This window comes from Parasteatoda tepidariorum, chromosome 6 (genome assembly GCF_043381705.1).
Source record: "Parasteatoda tepidariorum isolate YZ-2023 chromosome 6, CAS_Ptep_4.0, whole genome shotgun sequence".
NCBI classification, from domain to species: domain Eukaryota; kingdom Metazoa; phylum Arthropoda; class Arachnida; order Araneae; family Theridiidae; genus Parasteatoda; species Parasteatoda tepidariorum.
The window spans coordinates 21,010,644-21,037,244 of NC_092209.1; the positions used below are offsets into that span (position 1 = coordinate 21,010,644).

The following is a 26,601-nucleotide window of genomic DNA, read 5'->3' on the forward strand; positions in this document are numbered from 1 at the left end:
TATATATATATATATATATATATATATATATATATACACTCGAGAGCCAAAACATTATGATCACCCCTACATTTTGCAATGAACTCTCCTAGATGATGTGGAAGGCACGTGATCAGATCTTACTAAACTCGAAATGACGCGTCCAGCATGGATGAAAGCGAGACGGAAAAGAAGAAAAGCTGGTGGTAAAATCATTTCAGTTTTAACTTGTTTTAGGAAGGAGTAAGCCTATTCTCTTTTTAAACTATTCAACAATATCGACTTTTTCTCAGGAACGAAGCAGTTCCATATATATGCTATAATTGAAAAAAAATCTCAGTAGTTAAAGAAATATAATGTTTCTCGAAAATAATGGTAGAATGAAATGCCTTTCTTACCAGTTTTTGCTCCTTTCCGTCTTGGAACTTATATAGGCTTTCAGCCCATGCGTCCAGTAAACCAAGTGTTAATGATAAAAAATGTTACCCCCCACAGCCAACAACTTGTTAGTTGGATAATACTTCTTTTCATTCATTACATTCACCAGCATAATTTTCAGCTAGTGTATACTTAGAAAAAAAAATTATAAAATTTGTAACGGTTTATTTTATAAAATTTTAATTATTTATAAAATACATTTCAGTTAATAAATTGGTAAAATGTAAAAATTAAACTTTGATATTTCTTATATTAATGCTTGGCATTTTTCTAACTTAAGATATACTTGATGAATTCTTTTAAAAGTTTAGATTAATAAAGATCATAGATATATATTGCTTGCTCCTGACAGCAAATATATATTTTAGAGTGGTAGTATGTCAATTGTGATTCTTGGTTTAATAAATTCAATTTAGTAGATTTTCATCCACCACTATTTCTAAATAACTCATAGGCTTATACAAATCACCACTTTATAGTACTTAAGTCATTCTATACCTTTTAAAAAGCAAGCAAAAATAGCCAAATATTTGCAAAATTTACTTCGCATTTATTTACCGTTTTATTAATTATTTTGGCGTGTCCGGAGCAGTTGGCATCTCTGTATATATATATATATATATACTCTAAGAGCCAAAACATTATGACCAACTCTTAATAACGAGTTGGCCCACCTTTAACCGGAACACAGCTGCTACCCGCCTTGGCATGGATGCCACAAGTCCTTTGTAGATGGCCGGAGACAGATTGTTCCAGATGTTACAGCAACGGTCACGCAAATCCGAGATATTGCGACTTAGTGGTCTTTGAATTCTGAGCTGCCTTTCCATGACATCTCAAATGTGTTCTATCGGATTGAGATCCGGTGAGTTAGGTGGCCAGGACATTAACTGGAATTCAGCATCATGTTCCTGGAACCACTCCCAACACAATTTGAGCCTTGTGACACGGGTTGTCCGGTTGGAAAATTCCACTTCCAGCTAGAAAAAAAGAAGCCATGTAAGGGTGCAACTGGTCCGCAATGATGTTCAGATACCCTGTAGCATTCATGATCTGCTCTACCACAACCACGGGTCTTACAGACGCCCAAGAGAACGTCCCCCAAGGAATAATACCGCCACCACCGTCCTGTGTATGACCTACTGTACATTGAGGGAGCAACTGTTCGCCTGGACACGGCGTATCCTGACACGGGCATCGGCGTGATGAATGACAAACCGTGATTCATCTGATCAGAAAACTCTTTCCCACTGATGCATGGACCAGTCGCGAGGTTCCCGGGGCCACCGCAGGCTTAGTTGGCGATGACACTTGGTCAGTAAAGGCACACGAGTGGGACGTTTGCTGCGTTGCCCCATATCCAACAGTGTCCACTGAACAGTGTGCTCTGATACTATTCTACTTGACTCCGGTTTTGCTTCACCAAGCGAGACAATCTCCGACGACCTTTTTCTTTGATAGCATATGGACGTCCAACACCATGTCGTCTACTGCTGGTTTCACCGTCATTCATTCACTTTGCATAATTACTAACAACTGTAGATCGCGAACAACTCACGAGTCGTGCAGTTTCAGTTTCGGAAATACTTGTTCCGAGCTTTCGAGCCATTACAATCTGCCCTCTATCAAAGTCGCTTAAATCCGCAGCCTTTCCCATCACGCACAGAAGTAAGTGAAATAATGATTATTCAAACTCTCCAGCAACAGTTAAATACCACTTCCACCTGATCATGTGCCTTCCACGTCATCCAAGAGAGTTCATTGCAAAATGTAGGGGTGGTCATAACGTTTTGACTCCTGAGTGTATATATATATATATATATATATATATATAAAGTAGAGATGGGGTTTCACCATGTTGGCCGGGCTGGTCTGGAACTCCTGACCTTCAGTGATCCACCCGCCTTGGCCTNTATATATATATATATACTCAAGTTATGTCTTGAGAGGTGCATGTGGAAGTAGTACAGCATGTAATGGAGCGAGCATTGGGATGAATTTTCTATTCTATTTCATGACAACGAAGGAAATAATTTTAATAATCTTGATGCCTACTGTATTGAAATATCCCGAGTAGAAATGTTATTCTTGCTTGTGAGATTAAATGGCTGCCTGATAAATTTTAAATTAATGCTAACATTTAATGCAAAATTAACTTTTACAATTTCATGGATATCTCTTGGAATCAAAGAGCTTCCGCACGAGCAAAGCTAGTTTTTCGTATTACCCATAGGCTCGAACTGTTTAATTTGGTTGTTTTGTAAGGTTTTATTCTAATTCATAAAACAACAGCCTTCATCGTTTGGCAAGGGCTGTTTTTGAGAAAATGAAGTGATACGAGTTTATTTTTGCTTGTAGCTTAAAGGTGTGAAACAATCATCTTTAATAGCTCCAAAATTTAAGGCTAAGGACACATGCTCTTTGTCCCGCAGAGGAATATTTTTAGTTTTGAATTGAATAACAGAAAACTTATAACAATAACAAACTTTACTATATCTATTACTTTACAATAACAATACAAAATACAGTGAAAACACTAAACTTTCATTTAGAGTTCAATTGTTAACATGTAAATACAATTTCATTTCTTATAAAACATCATCACACTTACGTTTACATTATTTCAATGAAATAATTCGTTTCTATAAAAACTCTCACAGATTATTGATTATTAATATTTACATGAATATTTTTAAAATTAAATAAAGCAGTTTATTAGCTACTCTATTTATCAGTGGTAAAGTGTGAAATAAATATAACAGGGTAATTCATTATCAGTTGCCTCATTAACATAGCTCTAAAAAGATCTTGATTACAACGTATAGATCTTTCAAACTAAAAATCAGTAGATCTTGAAAACAACCTATTGTATATACACTCTTTAGTAATGTTTTGAAGTTTAAATTTAGTTTTGCAATTATGTAGGTATACTTCGTATACTTACGTAATTGCATTATAGCTCAAGTATTCAAATACAGTCAGTAATTATTTTTTAATTCGAAGAAAAAATGTTTTTTTGAAAAACCGGTACAAGAAATTCTAGTAAAATAAATTTATAAATTAAAACATTTAATCAGCACTGTTCATAATCATTATCGATTTAAAAACGTGGAATATTATCGTACGGAAGTAGTCGATTCGAATCACATAATAATTCTGGATACATCTTTGTGATGCTCATCACTATTTGTTCTTAAATTCGACAAGGGCTTATAAGCCTGCATACATATTTGTAACAACATTTATAAATAAATTGTGACGATTTTAGTCTTAAAAATAAAATTTTTAAATAAATCACTATAAAAAATTATTTTTTAAAATACTGGTAGTTTATTAAAAGCAGTAATTTACTTATTTGTCTAAGAAGCGCAATTCAAGTTAGAAAATCATATTTTTTACTCAAGCATTTTCCGTAGATATTGGATAGGTGGAAATAAATACTAATATGTATCATTAGTATCTGCATTAAAATCTTAAAAATAGTTATTACAATAGGTGTTCAAACAGTCCCGCTGTTTGCAGTGCAACCACTTCACCAGTGCATCACTTCACCATTTTCTTTTAGTTCTTCAATTTCAAGTCAAATCAGCTTCCCTCTATTTTGTCTAATGGCAATTCTTCTTGTATTAGCTAAAAATAATACAAATAAGAAAGAACATTAAACATTTATTTTCAGCTCTATAAATTATGATTTATGGTAATAATGGCTTTTAGATTGTTAATAATGATTGTACTCCTGGTTGTCCAGTCGCGTAAACAATTGTAGCTTTCACCCACCCAATAATTTAACACGTTGAATGCCACGCTAATTTTACATGGTTTGCCAGTCTGGCCAAGCGATAAATAACTACAAACTAAATTTGAAAATTTGACAGTTTTTTATTAAAGTTTTTTAAAAGGTTTAGCATGACATGTCTGAAAAAAGTGGGGAATTATATAAGCCTACGAATTGTTTAGATATAGTGATGGAAAAAATCTACTAAATTGAATTTATTAAGCCAAAAATCACAATTAATAAACTACCACTTGAAAATATTTATTCGCTGTCTGGAGCAATCTGGTATCTCTGTGTAAATAAATTAAGCTATTTTTGTGTGTTCTATATTGCATCAATTTCTTCAAACCATTTTAGTAACGATAATAATATAGAAAATATTACTCGAATTATGTGTTTCTAATAATCTTGGCTCCGCCGGTCACCGGTGACACCCGTGGCATTCAACGTGTTAATAACTGAATTTTTGATGGAATCACCTGAGTTTACTCTTTTTTTGGGTCATATTGACATTTTCTTATGGGTAATGTGCACGGTGTTAAATTATCAATCGGCTAAAAATTGAAAAAGCCAATCTGCATTAATATAAGCACAATAAATTATAATAAAAACAATAAAGCAGAGGAATAATAATTGTATCTTTTTCCGTGTCGCTGTTATCGTAGATCCGGTGAGTTAGGTGGCCAGGACATTAACTGGAATTCAGAATCATGTTCCTGGAACCACTCCAACACAATTTGAGCCTTGTGACACGGGTTGTCCTGTTGGAAAATTCCATTTCCAGCTAGAAAAAAAGAGGCCATGTAAGGGTGCAACTGGTCCGAAATGATGTTCAGATAGCCTGTAGTCTGTAGCCTGTAGTAATGTCTGCTCTACCACAACCACGGGTCTCAGAGACGTCCAAGAGAACGTCCCCCAAAGAATAATACCGCCACCACCGGCCTGTGTATGACCTACTGTACATTGAGGGAGCAACTGTTCGCCTGGAGACGGCGTATCCAGACACGGCCATCGGCGAGATGAATGACAAACCGTGATTGTCATTCATCACGATCGTGTAAACGATCATCCAAGTTCTTGGTCCAAGTTCGTGGATGATAATAGAGCATGTTCTGCTTTTCATACAAGTTTTTCCTCCCTTCACCAATCAGCTTCTTAAGTTTCGTGACGTCAGAAAGCAGGCATCAGATTATGTCATTTAGTTGTCCGTTTTCATGTATTTTAAATTAAATAAATCTGTTTGGGTCTATTTGTGTTATTATGATTTTATTTATTTAGTAATTTTGAACTCATGTAAGTGCGATTTTGTAATGTTTAATATTAACAATGCGCATGCGCAGGTTTTTCATCTGACCCATCAGTGACATTCAAGAACTTGAAGAGTGTCTACAAATCATCCAATTTCTTGGAGAGTGAAATTCCTTTAAGTTCTCGGATTCAAACACTTAGACCGCGTAAACAGACCTTAATTTTCCCAACACGACAAAATTACCATAAAAGATTTAATGGAAAAGATGCTGTAATGTTACTACTACTTTAGGACTAAATGCTTTTAGAGTTGTAACAATTGAACTGCCGTGAAATACATTTCTGTAGTTCAGTATCCTAAAAGTCTGCTGCATGAGTGTGGAACTTTACTGTGCAATAGCATATTAATAGGCAAAACCATAGCATTTGTGATGAGATGAAAAGGTGTGGCATTCTCAGTGCCGGTGATATATTGTCTGAATTCGGAAAAAACCACAAAAAATTTGCTGAAAGTTTCACTGAGAAGTATTTGAACATCCACCATATTGTCCAGTTATTGCTTCCAGTGGATTACACCTGTTTTTCCACCTGATAAAATTCTGTCTCGGCATTATTTTCCCCCAAATGAAATACTGTGATACGCTACCCCTATTTTCAATAATACAAGATTTTAAAAAACTAACCACTTAGTACTGTGGTATGATTCTAGCGGTAATGCTGTGTTATAGTTGAAATATTGTAGAATTTTTAGATAGAAAACTTGCAAGGGAAATATTTTTGTATCTTTAGAATATTGCTCAAACTTGTGCATACTATATGACTGTGTAAAAAGAAAGTACTTTGCAAGTTAAGTATTTTAAATTTAAAATTGTTTACGAAATATATTCGATTTTCTGAAGCTGTAGTTTCAAAATTTTGAACTACTTCAGTGAGTATTATTTATTTTTCAACATCTCTCAATTAAACAGAAGGTGCATTTTTTTAATTTTATTTAAAATTACATTTCTTAAAATGATTTAATAATTTATATACTTTAAAATTCATGAAATTTTAAAACGTTTTCACAAAAATAATAATAAATTATAAGTAATTATTTGAAGCTATTTTTTTGGCATTGATACTTGGATAAAAAAAATTTTATGACTGTGTGCAACATGTTTTGATGAGCTTGAAAATTTCTTGAGATATTGCGAAACAGGAAAAACGTAAAATGAAAATAAAGAGAACTAAACATTTGATCGCTTGCCTGACTATATCGCCTATTAGAGTATCCATGTCGACAGAATTCGAATTTGTCGAGAAAAAATTTAAAAAAAAAAAAAAAACTGTACTGTCATATGAGTGATTTTGTTTCTTAAAATACTGTGTGATTCAGTTATTAACTAGTGTAATTAATTTATGCAATTAACTAATGAAAATTTAAGTTTTGACCCTTGAATCACTCAAATCTGTTAGGTGTAATTCCGATCATTAGTTCGTATGTTATTCAAAGTTTTTATTTTTCTGCGTCGAAAACGAGATACAAACAAGATAAAGTTAAAAGAAACACTTTACGCAATGAATTCCAATTATAAGCCTGTACTATATCATTATTTATTAATAGATTTGATTTTTTTTTGTTGAAAAAAACCATGCATATCCAGGTTTGCCACGGGTGACTAAAATTGCAAAAAGTGGTGGCGATTAAAAAATAGAATTTTAATAAAAGATATTAAAATGTGCATTTCTATTTGGATTATAGATCAGATGTGGTATATTTTATTTAGATTACCAGAGATGCCAACTTGCTTCGCTTTGTAAAACAAACGTTTTTTCACTTCATTTTTTGTAATTTAATTTATTGAAAATATCATAAGAAATGCAACATTATTATTGTTGTCACGTGGTGACGCTTTGAAAGGGTGGGCGTAATTATCCTAATTCTGTAAGGTTTATTCTTCAATTTGCTGCCAATTTATTAAAATTTTGCAGAAAGCAGAACAGTTTTTCATTTCTGGTTTACTATTGAAAGCGAATTTATGATAATGATTTATATATTTATGATAATGTTTTTGATAATGATTTTCCTTTAAATATGAACAACTCGAAATGTGAGTCCTAGTAGTGTTGAATAACTAAAGAGTAATAAATAATAAAAATGAATAAAATGTCTACCACTTTTTACATTTTTAGTCGCCTGTGGTGACCTGCATATCTTGTGCAAGGAACACGACTTTACGTTAATTGGTTTCTATGAATTATGGAATAATATTTTTGTGCAATGGAAAAATATGATATAGATTATTTTTCTATTACAGACAGAATGTATCGCATCATATACTCAAATGAATTAAAAAAAAATTTTTACCGCTTGGTATGGAGTAAAGGGATAGAAAGATTTAATATTTGTTTACATTAAATTTAAAAAAATCCTGGTTAGATATTTATTAATAAATTGAATTAAAACTGTTGCTTGTAGAGTAATACTAATTGCGGATTTGAAATCAGTAACGCAAAAATATCCAAAAATTTCGTTAAGAAAATTAATACATTAGAAAATAAAAAAAAAATTGTAATTCATTATGGCGTAAGTAAATGCACCTTTTGCATTTTGAAAGTGGTACGTGTTTCTTCGCGGACAGAACTTTCAGACAGACCAAATTATAAATAGCTGTGTTTATATAATTGAATCCCTTTTAAATTGTTGGGAAATCTGTTCAAAAGCGATACGCGAGAAGAGAAGAAATTTTCTGATGTAAATTAATACTTTTCAACGTTTTTTCTAACCCAGAATAAGACTTTTTTAGTACTAATTACTATCATAATTAAGGGAAAAACTTTTCCAATGACATAGACTTAATTCAGGAATATTCATTCTTTTAGATCTTAACACCCACCAGCCAAATATATTGCTAGCGGATTCTTTCAATATACTTTTAAAAATACATTGAATTAAACATCAAATGTGGCTGAGCGTTTAAAATTAGTAATAAAATATATTTTAATTTCTAAAACGGTAGTTTGTAAAATCTGAAATATTCCATAATGAAGATTATTCATATGTCCACATGTGTCCCGTAAGCGAATTGACAAAACATACCGTAGATTGCAAAGGGTTGACGAAAATTTCTATTAGCGTTAAAGGAGCGCTCTCGCAAATCGCCAAACAGCTGCGTGCTTATGATTTTGTTTTGNTATATGCTTATATTTATATGTGTAAATTTAGTTTCGATATTCAAATGTTTATTTACCCAAGCAAAGTGCTTGTAATTTTGTATTAGCAACCACATCGACTGCTAAATTCAAAATGTTATCACTTTAAACTTATGTAAATTTCTAGATGTATGGGATAGGGGCCGCTGCGCGGCCCAGGTGCCCAATTTTTATAAATAAAGTAAGTAAGTAAGAAATTTTACTCATTGGTCTGATCGGTCTACCCACAAAAAATCGTGTGGAGGCGTTGGCTTTGCAGAGATATATTTTAAAGTGGTAGTTTATCAATTGTGATTCTTGGTTTAATAAATTCAATTTAGTCGATTTTTAACCACCATTAATTCTAAATAATTCGTAGGCTTATATTATTCACCACTTTATGATTCTTATTTCATGCTATACCTTTTAAAAAGCAAGCAAAAATAGTCAAATACATACCTGCCAACTTTTAATCCCTTCTATTATCATTTTTCCCAGTGGTATTAAAATGGAATTAAAACTTCAATTATAAGCAAACAAATACGTTGCATTTGAAAAATCTTAAGTTGACAACCATGATAGTAACTCATATCAGAGATGCCAACTTGCTCCGGACAGCAAATATATATTTTAAAGTGGTAGTTTATCATTTGTGATTCTTGGTTTAATAAATTCATTTTAGTAGATTTTTATCCACCACTATTTCTAAATAATCGTAGACTTATATAAATCACCACTTTATTGCACTAAAGGTATGCTATACCTCTTAAAAAGCAAGCAAAAGTAGTCAAATATTTGCAAAATTTACATTGTAGTTATTTACCGCTTTTTTGATTATTTCGGCGTGTCCGGAGCAGTTGGCATCTCTGTCATATTAATGTATGTGTTTCATTTTTGTAAGAACAGTTGTGATCAAAATCATTTAAAAATTAAGTTAATAAAAGAAAAAAATAGTATATATTTACTACCACTTTAAATATGAAAATAAAATCTTCCGGAAGAGTTGGCAGGTATGCAAATATTTGCAAAATTTACAGTGTAGTTATTTACCGTTTCTTTAATTATTTCGGCGTGTCCGGAGCAGTTGGCATCTCTGGCTTTGCTGTGCAACAGCACATTACTAGGCAAAACCATAGAATTTGTGATGAGATGAAAAGGTGTGGCATTCTCAGTGCCAGTGATGTGTTGTCAGTATACTGAAAATACCACAAAAAATTTGCTGAAAGTTTCACTGGGAAGCATTTGAACATCCACCATATTGTCTCGTTATTGCATCCAGTGGATTACACCTGTTTTTACACCTGAAAAAATTCTGTCTCGGCATTATTTTTCCCCAAACGAAATACTGTAATACGCTGCCCCTATTTCCTGAAGACAAATTTCAATAATACAAGACTTTAAAAAACTAACCACATAGTACAGTGTTATGATTCTAGCGGTAATGCTGTGTTATAGTTGAAATATTGCAGAATTTTTAGAAAGAAACCTTGCAAGGGAAATATTTTTGTATCTTTAGAATATTGCTCAAACTTGAGCATACTATATGACTGTGTAAAAAGTAAAGTACTTTGAAAGTTGAGTATTTTAAATTTAAAATTATTTATTATATATATGCTATATTCTGAAATGGTAGTTTTAAAATTTTGAACTACTTCAGTGAGTATTGTTTATTTTTCAACATCTCTCAAGTAAAAAGAAGTTGTATTTTTTATTTTATTTAAAATTACATTTCTTAAAATGATTTAATAATTTATGTTCATAAAATTTTAAAACGTTTTCACAAAAATAGTAATAAATTATAAATAATTATTTGAAGCTATTTTTTGCATCGATACTTGGATGAAAATTTTTTTTATTACTGTGTGCAACTTGTTTTGATGAGCTTGAAAATTTCTCGAGATATTGCGAAACAGGAAAAAAGTAAAATCAAAATTAAGAGAACTAAACTTTTGATCACTTGCCTGACCATATCGCTTATAGTATAGTATCCATTTCGACAGAATTCGAATTTGTCGAGAAAAAACATTATTAAAAAAACTGTACTGTTATATGAGTGATTTTGTTTCTTAAAATACTGTGTGATTCAGTTATTAACTAGTGTAATTAATTTATGCAATTAACTAATGAAAATTTAAGTTTTGGCCCTTGACTCACTCAAATCTGTTAAGTCTAATTCCGATCATTAGCTCATATGTTATTCAGAGTTTTTATTTTTCTGCGTCGAAAACGAGATACAAATAAGATAAAGTTAAAAGAAACACTTTACGCAATGAATTCCAATTATAAGCCTGTAATATATCATTAAATATCATATCATTAAAATTAATACATTAGAAAATAAACAAAATTTGTAATTCATTATGGTGTGAGTAAATACACCTTTTCCATGCTTGAAAATGGTACGTGTTTCTTCGCGGACAGAACTTTCAGACAGACCAAATTATAAATAGCTGTGTTTATATAATTCAGTCCCTTTTAAATTGTTAGGAAATCTGTTCAAAAGCGATACGCGAGAACAGAACAAATTTTCGGATCTAAATGAATACTTTTCAAAAATTTTTTTTAAGCCTATAATAAGCCTTTTTTTTTAGTACTAATTATTATCATAATTAAAAAAAATTTTTTTTGCGAACCTTTCTAATGAAACAAACTATCACTAGGAATATATTCATTTTTTTTTATCTTAGTACCCACCAGCAAAAATTATTGCTAGCGGATTCTTTCAATACACTTTTTTAATTTGTGAATTTATAGAGTATATTATAATCATCTTTTAAAATTAATTATAAAATATATTTTAATTTCTAAACCGGTAGTTTGTAAAATCTGAAATATTTCATAATGAATATTATTCCTATGTCCACATGTGTCCCGTAAAGGGAATGCTGCAGTCAATGAGGCTGCTGTTGATGAAAGTGCAATATTTATATCCTCCTCTTCTGTTGATTTCGCTTTTTTTTTTTTAGAAAAAAATCGAGCAAATCCTACGAAATAAACATTTTGAAAGCATTAAAATGTCTAGATCACAAACTTAGCGCCTGATAGCTTACTTCGAGGGTCTATGACTAAATTGTCACTGCTGTCCTTCATCCCAGCGTACCCCAACCTTTTTATCACCGCGGACCTGTCAACGTTTGATAATTTTATCGCGGCCAGCTGGGGGGGGGGGTAATTGTTTATATTTCAGATTATTTTGATTTATTAATTTTAATTTAATTGCATTTAAACATGCCTTCAAAATAAATATAAAGTGATTTAACATTTTAACTTACTCCAACGTTAAAGCAATGAGAACCCTTACATTGATTTAACGTTGAGCTTGTTGAACCTGAGCTTGTTTCTTTGCAATGAGATGGTTCCATCTGGGGGTAATCGGTGACAATGATGCATTACAAATATTAAAAAAATTATGTCATTACCTCAGGGGACTCCTTTTTTAAAATAAATAAAATTTTAGAACACAAATATTTTTAATTTGGGGTATAAAGCTAGGAAATTAAATTTAGTTTCAATGAAATGGGCCGCCCTGTAACATTTGATCCACGGACCGGGGGTTGGGGAACACTGCTCAATCCCATTTAAATAAAATTTTATAAATTATATAATAAAAATATTATAAATAATTGTATAAATAGTGTACGAAAAAAGCGTTGCCGTTCTTTGTTTAGATCATTCGAAATGTGTAGTATATATTTTCAAACTGACGCGCCATTTAAATGAAATTAAAGTTGGAATGCCACTGGGCATAAAAAATTTAAAAGCTTGTAATTTATAAATTGCAAAAATGTATTAAAAGTAATTAAAATTAGCAAATCTTTTGACTGATTTTTAGTTTGCTGTTGCATGGGAATTCAAGGACTTCTCTTATCAAAAGGAGCCAAGCCTGAAAGCGGGACGGAAAATAGAAAATACTGGTAGAAGAACTATTTCAATATTAGATAATATTCGGGAGGAGTTGATCTATTCTCAACAATAACAATTCACTGTAAGGAAATTTTCCAAGACGAAGAAGCAATTCAATATAAAAATTGCATCCGTAAAAACAATCGGTAGTTACGGATTTTTATTATTCTGGGAAAAAAACTAAAAAATGAAATTTATTTGTTACCAGTTTTTACTCTTTTCCGTCTCGATATATATGGTCTTTCAGCCCTGAAAGGTTCTGGATACTTGAGCCAAACATAGCTCAAGTCAATTCATGCCTGCCTTAAACTCTCATTTATTCTGCACATGATCAGGGATGCCAACTTATTCCGGACATTATAAAATTATTTTCGAGTGGTAGTCTTTTCTTGTATAATTCTTTGTTTAGCAAATTCGATAGTATTTTTATTCACCACTAATTTTAAATAATTCAAATGGATTAGTCACATGCTACTCTTTAGCTGCGGGGATGCCAACTGCTGCACTTTCATCATACTAATAATTTTTGATATTTAGTGGTAAAAAAAATTGCTTATAATGAAACAAGCTGAACTAAAAGTAACTTCAATTTCGCTACCACTACAAAATACTATTTACAAGTTGGCATTGGCATCTCTGTAACTGTAAAGACCAGTGAGAATCGTTTTGTATTTCTTTCACAATTTAATTTCAAATGGACGAGTCAGAAGAATGATGTAGTCTGTTCCTGTATAAGTTACTGAGTTAGATTAATTTGCGAAATAGTTCTTCCTTGTATTATCTCATTCATATCCGCTATTTATAAATGTTTCTTTTTCGTTCTTGCAAATATTATATTATTNAATGATCAGTAACAGTTAATAATGAGTGTACCACTCAAATACACATAGCAGAGATGAATCACACAGGCACGCGTCTCTCTTCAAAATTCCCCACTACAACTAACTAGAGGACTTATAACCACGGCAGATTTAACGTCAATCTTGCTGTGTATACACGCTGGTTGTTTAATTTGCTGTCAGAATCGAACTTACAACCCCTCAGTTTTCCACCAGTGTGTCCTTTCCATTTGCAGTGTCCGACAGCCTGTGTTAAAATTGAAATGGCTTTGAGTAGTTCTGCTCTTGAAAGAACTGTAGTTATTTCTAAGTAGATTTGATTGGAGACTATGTAGTAGTTGTAGTTTTTACTTGCGTCTCACTAGAGCTGCACAATAGCCTATTGGCGACGGTTTGGATGACATCCCTGAGGATGATCCGAAGACGCGCCATCACAATTTGGATTCTCCTCAGAGGGGATGACACCCCCGCCTCGGTAACCCGATGACCTGCACAAGAAGTCGAGCACTTTACGGTAGGGCTGTTTAACGAGGGCCAGTATCGCACATCCTCGGTTTCCTTCGCAGGGTGATCAAAGTGGTCACCCTCCTCCCCCCCCCAGCACACTGACCGCAGTCAGTGATGCTTGACCATACCTGAAAGCGAGACGGAAAATAGAAAATACTGGTAGAAGAACTATTTCAATATTAGATAATATTCGGGAGGAGTTAATCCATTCTCAACAATAACAATTCACTGTAAGGAAATTTTCCACGACGAAGAAGCAATTCAATATAAAAATTGCATCCGTAAAAACAATCGGTAGTTATGGATTTTTATTATTCTGGGAAAAAAACTAAAAAATGAAATTTATTTGTTACCAGTCTTTGCTCTTTTCCGTCTCGATATATATGGTCTTTCAGCCCTGAAAGGAGCTGGATACATGAGCCAAACATGTCTCTAGTCAATTCATGCATGCCTTAAACTCTCATTTATTCTGCCCATGATCAGAGATGCCAACTTATTACGGACAGTATAAAATTATTTTCGAGTGGTAGTCTTTTTTTGTATAATTCTTTGTTTAGTAAATTCGATAGTATTTTTATTCACCAATAATTTTAAATAATTCAAATGCATTAGTCACATGCTACTCCTTAACTGCGGGGATGCCAACTGCTGCGCTTTCTGAGATAGCTTTAATAAAGTGGTAGCAAATTATATAGTAAAATTCGTTCGAGAAATATAGCTACGCCTACTTTTTAATATAGTAACCAGTAGTTTGATGCTTTAACGTTGCATTTTATATCATACTTATAATTTTTGACATTTAGTGGTGAAAAAATTACTTATAATGAAAAAAGCTAAACTAAAAGTAACTTAAATTTCGCTACCACTAGAAAATACTATTTACAAGTTGGCATCTCGGTAACTGTAAAGTCCAGTGAGAATCGTTTTGTATTTCTTTCACAATTTAATTTCAAATGGACGAGTCAGAAGAATGATGTCTGTTCCTGTATTAGTTACTGAGTTTAATTAATTTGCGAAATTGTACTTCCTTGTATTATCTCATTCATATCGGCTATTTATAAATATTTCTTTTTCGTTCTTGTAAATATTATATTATATTACTTGGAATTTTCTTTTTCTTTGTATACATTTCACATTATTGTACTTTCAACTCAGACTTCATTCAATAGTTGCCATTCCCCACCCTTGCTTAGCGAGCAGGGGTAAAATTATCAAAAATTAACCGGTTCGCAGTGTGAGAGAGTTCATATAATCATGCGGTTATTAATTGTTAAGGGATAAATATGGTGAAAATTGATAAGACATAGAGTGGAAACTGGGTATCGGTCACGTTCATACTAAGAAATTGCTTGCTATCTTACCAGGGTTGACAACTTTCTACCCTTTTTTGCAAAAATTTATTCGTGTGGTAGCTATGTCTACATTTTAATGAATAATTTTTTCCCATTTAAACTTATTTTTCATACCACTAGATTTAAAAGTACATATGCAACGATAGTTATTTCCAGCTCAATCGCTAGAAGGCCTTTATAGCGTTGGCGAAATCAGAGATGCCAACTGCTCCGGACACTCCAAAATAATTAAAAAAACGGTAAATAACTACAAAGTAAATTTTGCAACGATTTGGCTACTTATGCTTGCTTTTTAACAAACATAAAGAACAAGCAGAATATTTGAATTTTTAACAAGCAGAATTTTTGAAGCGATATATTTAAAAAAAAATAATAGTAAAACTTAAGATTTTAAGCATTCGTCTACACAATTTAATATGTATCTGTTAAAATTACTAGTTTGTATAAAAATCTTTAAATTCTAATTTTTTGAAATAAATACATAAACTTTGCTATCATTACGAAAAATTGTTTTCCTACACGACGGAGAATCGTAGCTGTTAGAATCTTTGCATCATTATAAAAATGTAATTTCAAATAATAAATTACAAAATTTGAATGAAATCGGTCGAATGGTTTCTGAGTTATAAGATTAGCGAATAAAATCGTCGTATATTAAAAAAATACAAATAATTGTCACGGCCATACATTTTAATTTTTTAAGAACTAGTGAATCAATTTTATTTAAGTTTTGTGCTGTGTTACATTACCTAAAATGATTTTGTTGCTTGAAATATTGTCTGCTGAACTTATTAATTAGTGCAATTAATTAATGCAAATTTAAGTTTTGGCCATAGAATCATTAAGATCGGTTCAGTTGTTATTTCTAATTTAGTATTGAAAGTCGATTCCGAGAATGATTTTCCTTTAAATATGAACTAGTTGATACGTAAGTCATAGTGTTATTAAATAATTAAAGAGATAATAAATAAATACAATTTCTACCACTTTTTACATTTTAGTATCCTGTGGCGTTGTTTCTGGATATATTGTGTAAGGAACACGACTTCTGTATGAGAAATGGTTCCCGTGAATTAATAATATTTGTTTGTAATGTTAATATTTCATATCGATTATTTTTTCAATTGCAAACAAACGTAACGTAATCGTATCATGAACGTAAATGCCTTATCTCCTTCTTCCAATCACTTTCTACGTAGTAGAGAGGTTGGAACTCTAAGTAGTTACTCAAATTAAATTTTCAAAAAAGCCTGCATCGAAATATGTTATTTAATTGCATGAAAACTGTATCTTGTAGAATGAAACCGTTATCGTATTTAAAAGCAGCGACGAATCCTTAAAAACTTAATGCATTAGAAAATATTTAAAAAAAAATTTGTGCAATTCATTATAACGTAAATAAAGGCTTCATTTGCTTAATTGAAGATACTTGTTTTTTTCACACACAGAACTTTCAGACAGACATAATTTTTTTTTTTTTTTAATAATTGAGGCACTTTTTAATTGCTGAGAAGCCTATTGAAGAACGATGCAAGAACAAAAAAATTTTCAGATTCAATAGAAGAATACTTGTAAACCTTTCTTCTGAACTCGCAAGGATTCTTTTTTATTATTCACTACTTAACCCCTTGGGGACGGGTGATTCAGAAAAGCATTCGTACAAAATCAGAATCAAGTTGCAATTAAATAAAAAACGGTAACTTAAATGTAGTCGTTACTAATTTGACAGACTTACTTTGCTTTTATTTTAATTATTGTTAGTTTAATCATATATATAATCAATGTTAATTCAAAGTATAACTAAATAGTTTTATTTTGAACAAAGTAATGGTGAATTAAAAAATTATAACTCCGCCTACAAATAAACTGCTAAAGAAATACTTTGATTACCAGTTTTATCTTCTTACCCTGATTGATACGGTTTTTTGCTGTCACGTATTTGTGACAGTCGGCGCGAAAGGGTTAAAGAATAAATAACTTATTTGAAGGATATCATTGAATTTTTCTCTTTTACTTTCTCAGTATCCACCAGTCAAATTTATTGCTAGTAGATACTTGTATAAAGCTGACATTTTAATTTCATTAGGAATCAACGTCAACATTTAAAATTATTTATTAAATATAATCCATCTTCTGAAACGGTAGTTTCAAAATTTTGAACAACCTTAATGAATATTGTTTATTTTTCAACATCTCTCAAGTAAAAGGAAGCTGAATATTTTATTTCATATATTTAAATTTTTTTTATGTTTTTATTATTTCCAATGGCAGAGATTGACAAACTCTTAACAAGAAGAATAAACATAGATAAGAGAAAGAAGCCAATGACTCATTAGCAGATGCCTAACACTCCAATACCTGTTCACTTCGAAGTCTCCATGTACAGCCGAACATTCCATCAAGTACTTCCTATCCGTTACTTCGAATTTCCTGCAGAGTGGGCAATTCGGGCTCGTAAAAATACCAATGCGGTGGAGGTGGTGTGCAAGACAGTCATGACCCACCGCAAGTCTAAATTCTGCCACAGCCTTTTCACGGAGTCTGTCTGAAATGCCCCGGTCTAAAATGTTCCCCCAACTTTTCAGGGATATACCGGAAGAAAGGGACACTTTCAAATTTTTCCTCATTTAATTTTTAATGTAGATTTTCGTGGAATGAAATGATCTATTGGAATTTGGTTGTTGGATTATTTTTGTGCCTTTTTTGCCAACAGCTTGTTCATTGCTGTAGATATCGCAATGTCCTGGGATCCATTGTAGAGTAACTTGACGACCATCGATCTTCAGTTTCTCCAAGAGGGCCCGACAATCTTGTATGTATTCTTTGATATGGGCATTTCCTTAGATGCGATGACCTCTATGGCAGCTTTGGAGTCCGAGAGAATAACAACCTTTTTGTAGAGGTGTCTTGGAATGAGCTGCGTCAGTCCCACATTGATCGCTGTTACCTCTCCGTCAAAGGCGGTTTTACGTTTCCCAACAGGCACATAAAAGGAAAAGATAGAGGAATATACACCCGCGCCAACATTTGATGAAAGGTCAGTTAAGGCACCACTTGTGTAAACATGCAGCCACTTGGACTCGGGATAAAGGGTATGGATGGTCTCAAGAGCAAGAATCTTTAAGCTGCTTAGAGGCTTTTAAGAAGTGGCTGTTTGAGATCCAATCTGGTAGATATCTCCACGTTATTAACAGGGTTAGGGATTTCTAAAAAACCATGGATAATTTCATCATCAAGCTCTAGCTCTGCTCTTAATTCTAGAACTTTCTGCAAGAAACCATTTTGAGTCTTTAGTTGTCTCGGTACATTTTGATAGCAGTTCCAAAAAGGTACGTTGGTTCTAATTAACTTTTCGTAAAGTATAAGAGATTTCTCTTCTATAATCGATCTTATTGGTCGTGTGTTAGGAGTAACAACGAATCAATAGTTGTCTGCACTACCGACAATCAGCCTGAGGGCCTGGTTTTGCAATAAATCGAGTTTTTAGATAAAGTTATTTGGAGATGTAACGAGAATTTCGCAACAATAAGTGATAACAGGCAATATGAATGCTTTGTAGGTATTTACCAGTGTGGTACGGGCACATCCCCAAAGATATTCGACCAAGCGTTTGAGAATGTGCAGACGTTTTTTAACCTTTTCAATCACACCTTCTATATGCAGTTTCCAGCTTAACTTATTGTCAAATATTTAAAAAAATACATTCCTTAAAATAATTTAATAATTTATATGCCTTAAAATTCAAATATTTCAAAAACGTATTCACAAAAATAATAATAAATAATTATTCAAAGCTATTTTTTGCATAGATACTTGGATAAAAGAATTTTATAACTGTGTATAAAATGTTTCGATGAGCTTGAAAATTCCACGAGATATTGCGAAAGACGCAAAAAGTGAAATCAAAATTAAGAGAACTAAAGTTTTGATCGCTTGCCTGTCCAAACTATTGAAATCATTTCGACAGAATTCGAATCTGTTGGAAAAAAAATATTTAAAAAGTGAGCGATTATATGAGTGATTTTGTTATTAAAATACTGTGTGCTGCACTAATTAACTAGTGCAAATGATTAATGCAATTAACTAATGAATATTTGAGCTTCGGCCCTTGAATCATTAAAATCTGTTCTTAGGCCAAATTACGATCAATAGTTCATATGGTAATTATAATTTTTTTTTTCTTCTTTTTTTTGCAACGACAACGAGATACAAACAAGATATAGTTAAAACTAAGCACTTTACGCAATATATGCTAATTATAAGCCAGTAATAAATTATTATTTATTACTAGATGTGATTTTTTTAAATATAAAAATAAAAGTATGCATATCCAGGTTTGCCACGGATGAATGAAATTGCAAAAAGAGGTGACAATTAAAATTTAGAATTTCAGTTAAAAATATTTAAATTTGCAAATTTTTATAGCATATTTTTTTTGAATTATTAGAAATGCTAAATTTCTTCGCTTTGTCAAAAAAAAAAAAAGAAAAATTCTAGTAATATCGAAATTAAAGTTATTTTTAGCTTAGTTTTTTTTTCATTTCTTGCAATTTAAAAAATATTTAAAATATTATAAGAAATACAACATTATTATTGTTATGTCGTGGGAACACTTTTAAAGAGTGAGCGTAATTATTCTAATTCCACATGTTTCACTCTTCAAATCGCTACCAATTTATTAGAATTTGGCAGAAAGCGGAGCAGTTGTCATTTCTAGTTTACTATCGAAACTGGATTCCGAGAATGATTTTCCTTTAAATATGAACAAGTTGATATGTAAGTCATAGTGTTATTGAATAATTAAAAGGATAATGAATAAATAAATTTTACCACTTTCTACCACTTTTCACATTTTATTCGCCTGGGGCGTCTTTGTATATGTTGTGCAAGGAACACGATTTCAGTGTGTTGAATGGTTTCTACGAATTAATAATATCTGTTTGTAATGGAAAAAATCATATAGATAATTTTTTCCATTACGAACAAACGTAGTAGTCACTCAAATTAAATTTAAAAAAATTCTGCATAGAAATATATTATTAAATTGCATATAAACTGTAGCTTGTAGAGTGAAACCGATATCGAATTTGAAAACAGCGACGACGAAATATGCATAATAACGTTCAAAAACCTAATGCATTAGAAAATATAAGAAAAAATTGTGTAATTTATTATAATGTGAATAAAGGCTCCTTTTGTTTATTTGAAAAGACTTGTTTTTTCACGCACAGAACTTTCAGACAGACGTAATTATATTTTGTTATGTTTATAATTGAACCACTTTTTTATTGTTGAGAAGCCTATTCAAGAGCGATACGAGAACAGAAGAAATTTTCAGATCCAACAGAAGAATTCTTATCAACCTTTCTTCTGAACTCACAAGAAATCTTTCTTATTATAAATTACTATCACAACAAACGGAAGAAAAAAAACTTTTTCGAAGTATTTCAATGAAACAGATTATATTCATGAATTTTTCACTTTTCTATCTCAGAATCCACCAGCCAAATATATNGCATTTTAAGTCTAAAGATGACTTCGAGTTTAATATGGAGTTGAGGGCCCAATAGGCACCATTCGCTTCTTTAATAATGTTATTTATGTGTTGTTTCCAACTTAAATTAGAGGTGATAGTGACTCCTAGATATTTTGCACTCTTTGTGGATTTAATGATCTGCTTATAGAGGAGAATATCAGGAATAGTTCTACCTTTCTTTTTACTATTGAAAATACTATCGATACTTACTTTACTTACTTTATTAATCCAAAATTGGGTGCCTGGGCCGCGCAGCAATACTATCGATACATTTTTACTTAAAGAGTAATTATGTTAAAAAAATTAGTTTTAGAGTGGTGATTTTAAATGTTTATTCAGAGATGACATCGAAGTTAAAAAGATTAATGATCATGCCAGCCAACTACTACGCTTATTGCAAGAGATTTTACAGTTTGGTAAACATGTCAGATTGATGGCTTTCGGAATTTTTGATAATTTTAGAAACATTTTAATAGCTTCACCACAATAAACTGATTACAAAAGAACAAATAAAGAATTATGTTGAATGAAAAAGTACCAGGAAGATAATTGCAGAGGTTGCTCAACCATGAGAGTTTCCACTACTTCGATGATAAGTTGACCTATACTCAATCTTGCCAACTACTATGCGCTTTGTAAATTATTTTATACAGTGGCAGACATTTGAAAACCAAAGCTTTCAGAATCTTTGACAATTTTATCAATACTATAAAAGCCTTACCATGAGAGAGCTGGAACAAAGTGGCATATCATATGAAATCTAAAATCAATTTATATATAATGGTGAGGAAAATACGTTTAAAAGAGTTAAAAATAAAACATTAAAACATAAACTTAGCTACCCGTAGAATAAATTTATGTAAAAAATAGAGAAATATGGCAACCCTTTATACTATAAAAAATATTTGAGGGAGGTCTGAATGACCTGAATTTACTTAATAAGTCTTGGAAAATTTCGTATTATTAAGTATGCTAATTTTTACATCATCATAGACTTCAACTACGACTGATTCTCCGTAATAGACAAATTATTTGTTTCAGCGGTAGTGAAATCAAGCAGAATTTTTGAAGCGATATATTTAAAAAAAATAATAAAACTTAAGATTTTAAGCATTCGTCTACACAATTTAATATCTAACTGTTAAAATTACTAGTTTGTACAAAAATCTTTAAATTCTAATTACAGTGAATTGTTATTGTTGAGAATAGATTAACTCCTCCCGAATATTATCTAATATTGAAATAGTTCTTCTACCAGTATTTTCACTTTTCCCGGCGTGAACGTGTTAAATAAATTTATTAACTCCAAAATGAGAAAACCTTTTGAATACCAATATACTTTCTTAACTCTAACATAGTGTGTTATGATATTTAATTGATTATGTCGTTTCTACTGTATTGATGTTACTTACTTGGACAAGTCTTTCCCTGTATTGGTCATCTGTTTCTCTGTATTTCCTGGCTGGAAGCCTGACATTTGCTCTTCTTAGGACAAGCTCCAAGTCATCTTTCTCGAAGATCTGAATAGGATCTACCATGTGCTTATTCACTAACTGGCCCAGATATTCAACGTAATGAAGTCTATAATTAATAAACAATAATTTGTAATTTCTATCGTGAAATAGTCTTTATACCTGCCAACTTTTTACACTTTTCAATGAGGTGTATTATTAGTTGTAGGATAAAGTCAATGAAATTGAGATTAAATGTAAGCAGGCCTGCCAACTTTTACGCTTTTTGCAAAATATTTTAGAGAGTGGTAGACTTTTAAAAATCAAAGCATTCAGAATTTTTGGTAAGTTTGCGAACATTTTAAAAGCTTTACCACGAATGAACTGGAACAAAGTAGCGTTGCATGAGTACTTTTAAGTAGTAGAGTGGAAATTAAGCTTAAAAGAATTAAAAAAATAATGCATGAAACATAAACATAGCTACAGCTGGAATAAATTTTAACAAAAAGTGTAGAAAGTTGGTAACATCTGTATTTTTTTTGCTTCATTTGTGAGAAGTTATGTAAAGTTATAAATTAATAGCAATGTTTGGGAACACTTTGTATGCTACTATGAATAAAGCAAAACAACGAGAATAAAGCACAAATACGTAAAGTTATTTTTGTGTGCTTTATTTACATAGTGTTTCTTTATTCAGACCTAACCTAAAGTATACCCCATCTTCGTTTGGACTTCTTACACTATGTAATAGTTTTTCAGGGGATTATAGAATTGGCGATATCTCTCTTCCTGTTATTCGGTAACATTAATTACAGCCTTACAAAACGATCCATATGTGCATCCACGTGTATTAAATGAAATTTGAGCCACATGTGCCTATGCATGATAGAATTAAGCCCTGTAAAGCTACAGCAGTGTAATACCATTACAAGTACTTGGTATTATAAGTATCAGTGGTCAATAAACTGTGGCTCGTCAGATACGTGTGATACTTCTGCAATTCAAGAGCAGCTTTTATTTAGATTTAGGGCAGGCAAAAGAGGTTTTGGAGCAGAATTTGCCAATCACTGTTCTTTAGAATAAGCTGACTTGCGTCTTGAAAAAACTAAAAAAAATTGGTATAAAATTTTCAAATGAATATTTGAAAACTCAATGCTGAGATGGCTTTAATTTCCAAACCTTTTTTCTTTCCAAATTAAAAACATTAAAAAGTTGAAGATGTTTATAAACACCATCAAACTTCCTCTGCTAATCAAATTGGTTCTGATTTTGAATAACGCTTGTCTCAATAGGGGTGCTTCTGAATTTTATTTATTTTTCCAGTCTTCCCTCGCTTAAACATATATTAGCGAAGTCTATTGTCATAATAAAAATTTTATAAAAAAAACTAAATGTCGGCTTTTATTAGCTGATAATCATTTTTCGCAAAAACCTCAAAATCTTTGTGGCTGGTGAATAACGTAGGAAAAATCGGTCTTTTAATGCAGGAAAGTCAGAAGCTTTAAGTTCGAAGAAAACTGGGACTAACACTTAGAGCGTAAAAGGAACTTAAAATTCTGAGACGAGATTGTTTCAAACGAATGTGAATGAAACTTTGATAATCCATTAGAGTGCTGAGTTTCGCAAATGGAAATAATTTCTTTTTTATTCAGTGAATATAAATAATATCATATTTTGTATGTATACAGCAATACAATTTCTTTTATTATGTTGATATTTTAGTACTAAAAAACAGGATAAAAAAACAGACAATACACCCTGAACACTTTATAATGCATACTAGAGCAAAAATGTTTGGAAATTACGGAATAGTTTTGTACAGTTACCTGCATAGACCAGCATAGCCCGCTTCAACCTCTTTGCCGCAATAGTCATCAACCATGCCATCTGCAGTTTCTTTTTGTTCCATGACTTGGCATGTTTTATTTGACTCCATGCCTTCAGGGGGTTCCGTATCGTATTCCACATCGCTAAGCTAAAAAAAAGTGTTTCATATTTTTTAGGAAAACTACAACTAAACTCTGTTGCAAGTTAAGAAAAACCGTAATCCCTATGGAGAGAGCCTGTTTGCATTTAAGTGCACGATAAGTGGATTCTAAGCTCCAAGCGCGAATGAATATCAAAATCTCCACTCTTGAAGCGACGTAGTACGGCGTTCTTGCTGCTTTTGAAAAATAGCAAAAATTAACTCTCTGTCTGGCGAGTTTAAGTTGTTAAAGCTTTTACATTGTTTTGAAAGCATAATTATATAATTTGAATTCTGTCACTTCTCATTATCTTACGTACCAGCAAAGATGGCGAACAATTGCAATTTATTTTTTTCGGACGTTTAGTGTGCCACTTGTTAGTTTTCTTCTAAAAAATACTCTCTGTGCCATTGAATTTTGATTTTAAACTACAGAATTGCATTTTATAACTGTAGTGGTAATAGACCCATAGGAAAATTTGTCACTGATTTGCTATAAAAAATACCATAGGATATCCCTATGAGGTTTTGCTTATGGTAACATTTTACCATATACTTTTGCCATAAACACATGGCAAAACGTATGTCAAAAAATTTTTCCTAAGTGTATGGCAAATGTGGCAAGTTTTTGCCATACGTATATGGCAAAAAGTGTATGGTAAAATTTTACCATAGATGAAACCACATTTGGATATACCACATGGTATTTTTTAAATAGTACATTTTTGCCATAAAACTATGATGTGCTATAACCAATGAATAATTTTTTTTCGAAAGCAATGGCAACATTTCTTAGCATTATGTAATTTTATAATGCAACTATATGTAGGCCAATTTATACATAGGCAATAATAAACAAGGATCATTAAATTATAGTGAGATTTTGGAAATTTTCACAGAAGTGATTATGCTAGAAGAATTATTATAATAAGAATAAACTAAGGTGCGAGATTTAGTAATTAAGCATAGGAGAAAAGACAATAATTATGCAAGACAGCACAGGTCACTTACAGGAATAATTCAAATTTTCACGTCAAAAATTTATTGGAAAACAATAAAGCTAATATGACTATTTAAAAAAATACGAATTAACTTACAGATTATTTCGTACTAGGCCGTATTTTAAAAACAGTGTTTTAAAAGTATTGCAATTTAATATTAATCTAATTTAAAATATCCTAAAGCAAGGCACTTTTTGTGGTAAGCAATAAAATAAAATTGAGGTAATTAATGCTAGTTGATTTCAATTTTTTATAGATTTCTTCTGCATCATGAAATTTCTAAATCCACGAGCAATAATTTTTGAACCCACCCATGATGGCAGCTAGCATAGAGCGTGTTTTTTCTTTTTAATGTTTTCAGCTAATGTTAGAGAATAATTTTTTTTGCTTTATTTTCCGATGCCCAAATAATTGATACTTGTCATTCAGGTTTGAGTAGGGTAGATTTGTTGATCAGTCCTTCAGGGGTACCATATTAATTGAGCAAACATTACTCAGACAGTAAGGACAGATAGTACAGAGAATGAAAAAACAACCGGGAATAATCCGGGACTCGAACCCGAGACCTTTCTGTATTGGTCAGTTCCCTGACCACAACACAATCGGATTGGCGTAGTGAATGAAAGTAGTTTAATATGTTCTTCTTGGAGTAGCACCAGAATAGTTATCAAAAACTTATTAATTACTTTCCAAGATAATATTGTAACCATGAAATAAGATTTTAAAATAGTCATAACATGTGTGCTAAAATTAAAATATATCTTACATGGAGTAACCTTTGTAAATCTTCCGGGTCTTTATCTCGTAAATAGAATAGACAATTTCTTGGGTGATGAGCATGTAATCCCAATTTTGCACAAAACTCTGAAACTCCACATTTCTGATAAGGAAAAAACTACAACATTAGATTAGCACATAATACTAATATGCAGGAGCGATCAATTATGGAAAATTAAGGATAGAAATTCACAATTTTACTACTGCTCTGATAATAAGAGCAGATTGTATGGAAGTTTTAAATTTTTATTAAATGAATTAACTAAGATTTGCTTTAATTTAAATCTTCGATTTTTCTAAAATAAATTTTAATCCTCTATTTTTGTTTTTAATATGTAAAATATAGCAGCATAATTCAATTTTATATGGTTATGAGTTAAATTATATCGTTATCGTTAACACTAACATGCAATCTCAATTTCAATGGCTTACCCTACCAGTAGGAAAACACAGTTTTCAAAAGCTTAAAGTTGACAGGTATGCTTATGTTATAAATCTAGTTTAGTAAAAATATTGCATCAAAAATTGCTAGAGTATTTTCAATTTTCATAATTTCTGTTTTTAAATTAAACACTGCATTAATAATTGAAAGTTACTGAGTAAATAAAAAAAATTTATTTTAAAGAACTCTTTACTAAACCCTTAACATAAAACTTTA

General features: G+C 31.6%; 1 protein-coding gene across 1 annotated transcript in view; it reads right to left on the reverse strand.

The window, feature by feature from the left end:
- Positions 1 to 2,886: 2,886 nt before the first annotated feature.
- LOC107437665 (E3 ubiquitin-protein ligase lubel) overlaps positions 2,887 to 26,601 on the reverse strand; it is an 89,845-nt gene continuing 66,130 nt past the window's right edge. Inside the window, exons 21-24 of the mRNA XM_043048576.2 lie at positions 25,933 to 26,046; positions 24,026 to 24,174; positions 22,161 to 22,329; positions 2,887 to 4,047 (exon numbers count right to left, since the gene is read on the reverse strand). Coding sequence (XP_042904510.1) covers positions 4,003 to 4,047; positions 22,161 to 22,329; positions 24,026 to 24,174; positions 25,933 to 26,046 — 477 coding nt within the window. The 3' untranslated portion in view covers positions 2,887 to 4,002. The remainder of the gene's footprint in view (positions 4,048 to 22,160; positions 22,330 to 24,025; positions 24,175 to 25,932; positions 26,047 to 26,601) is intronic.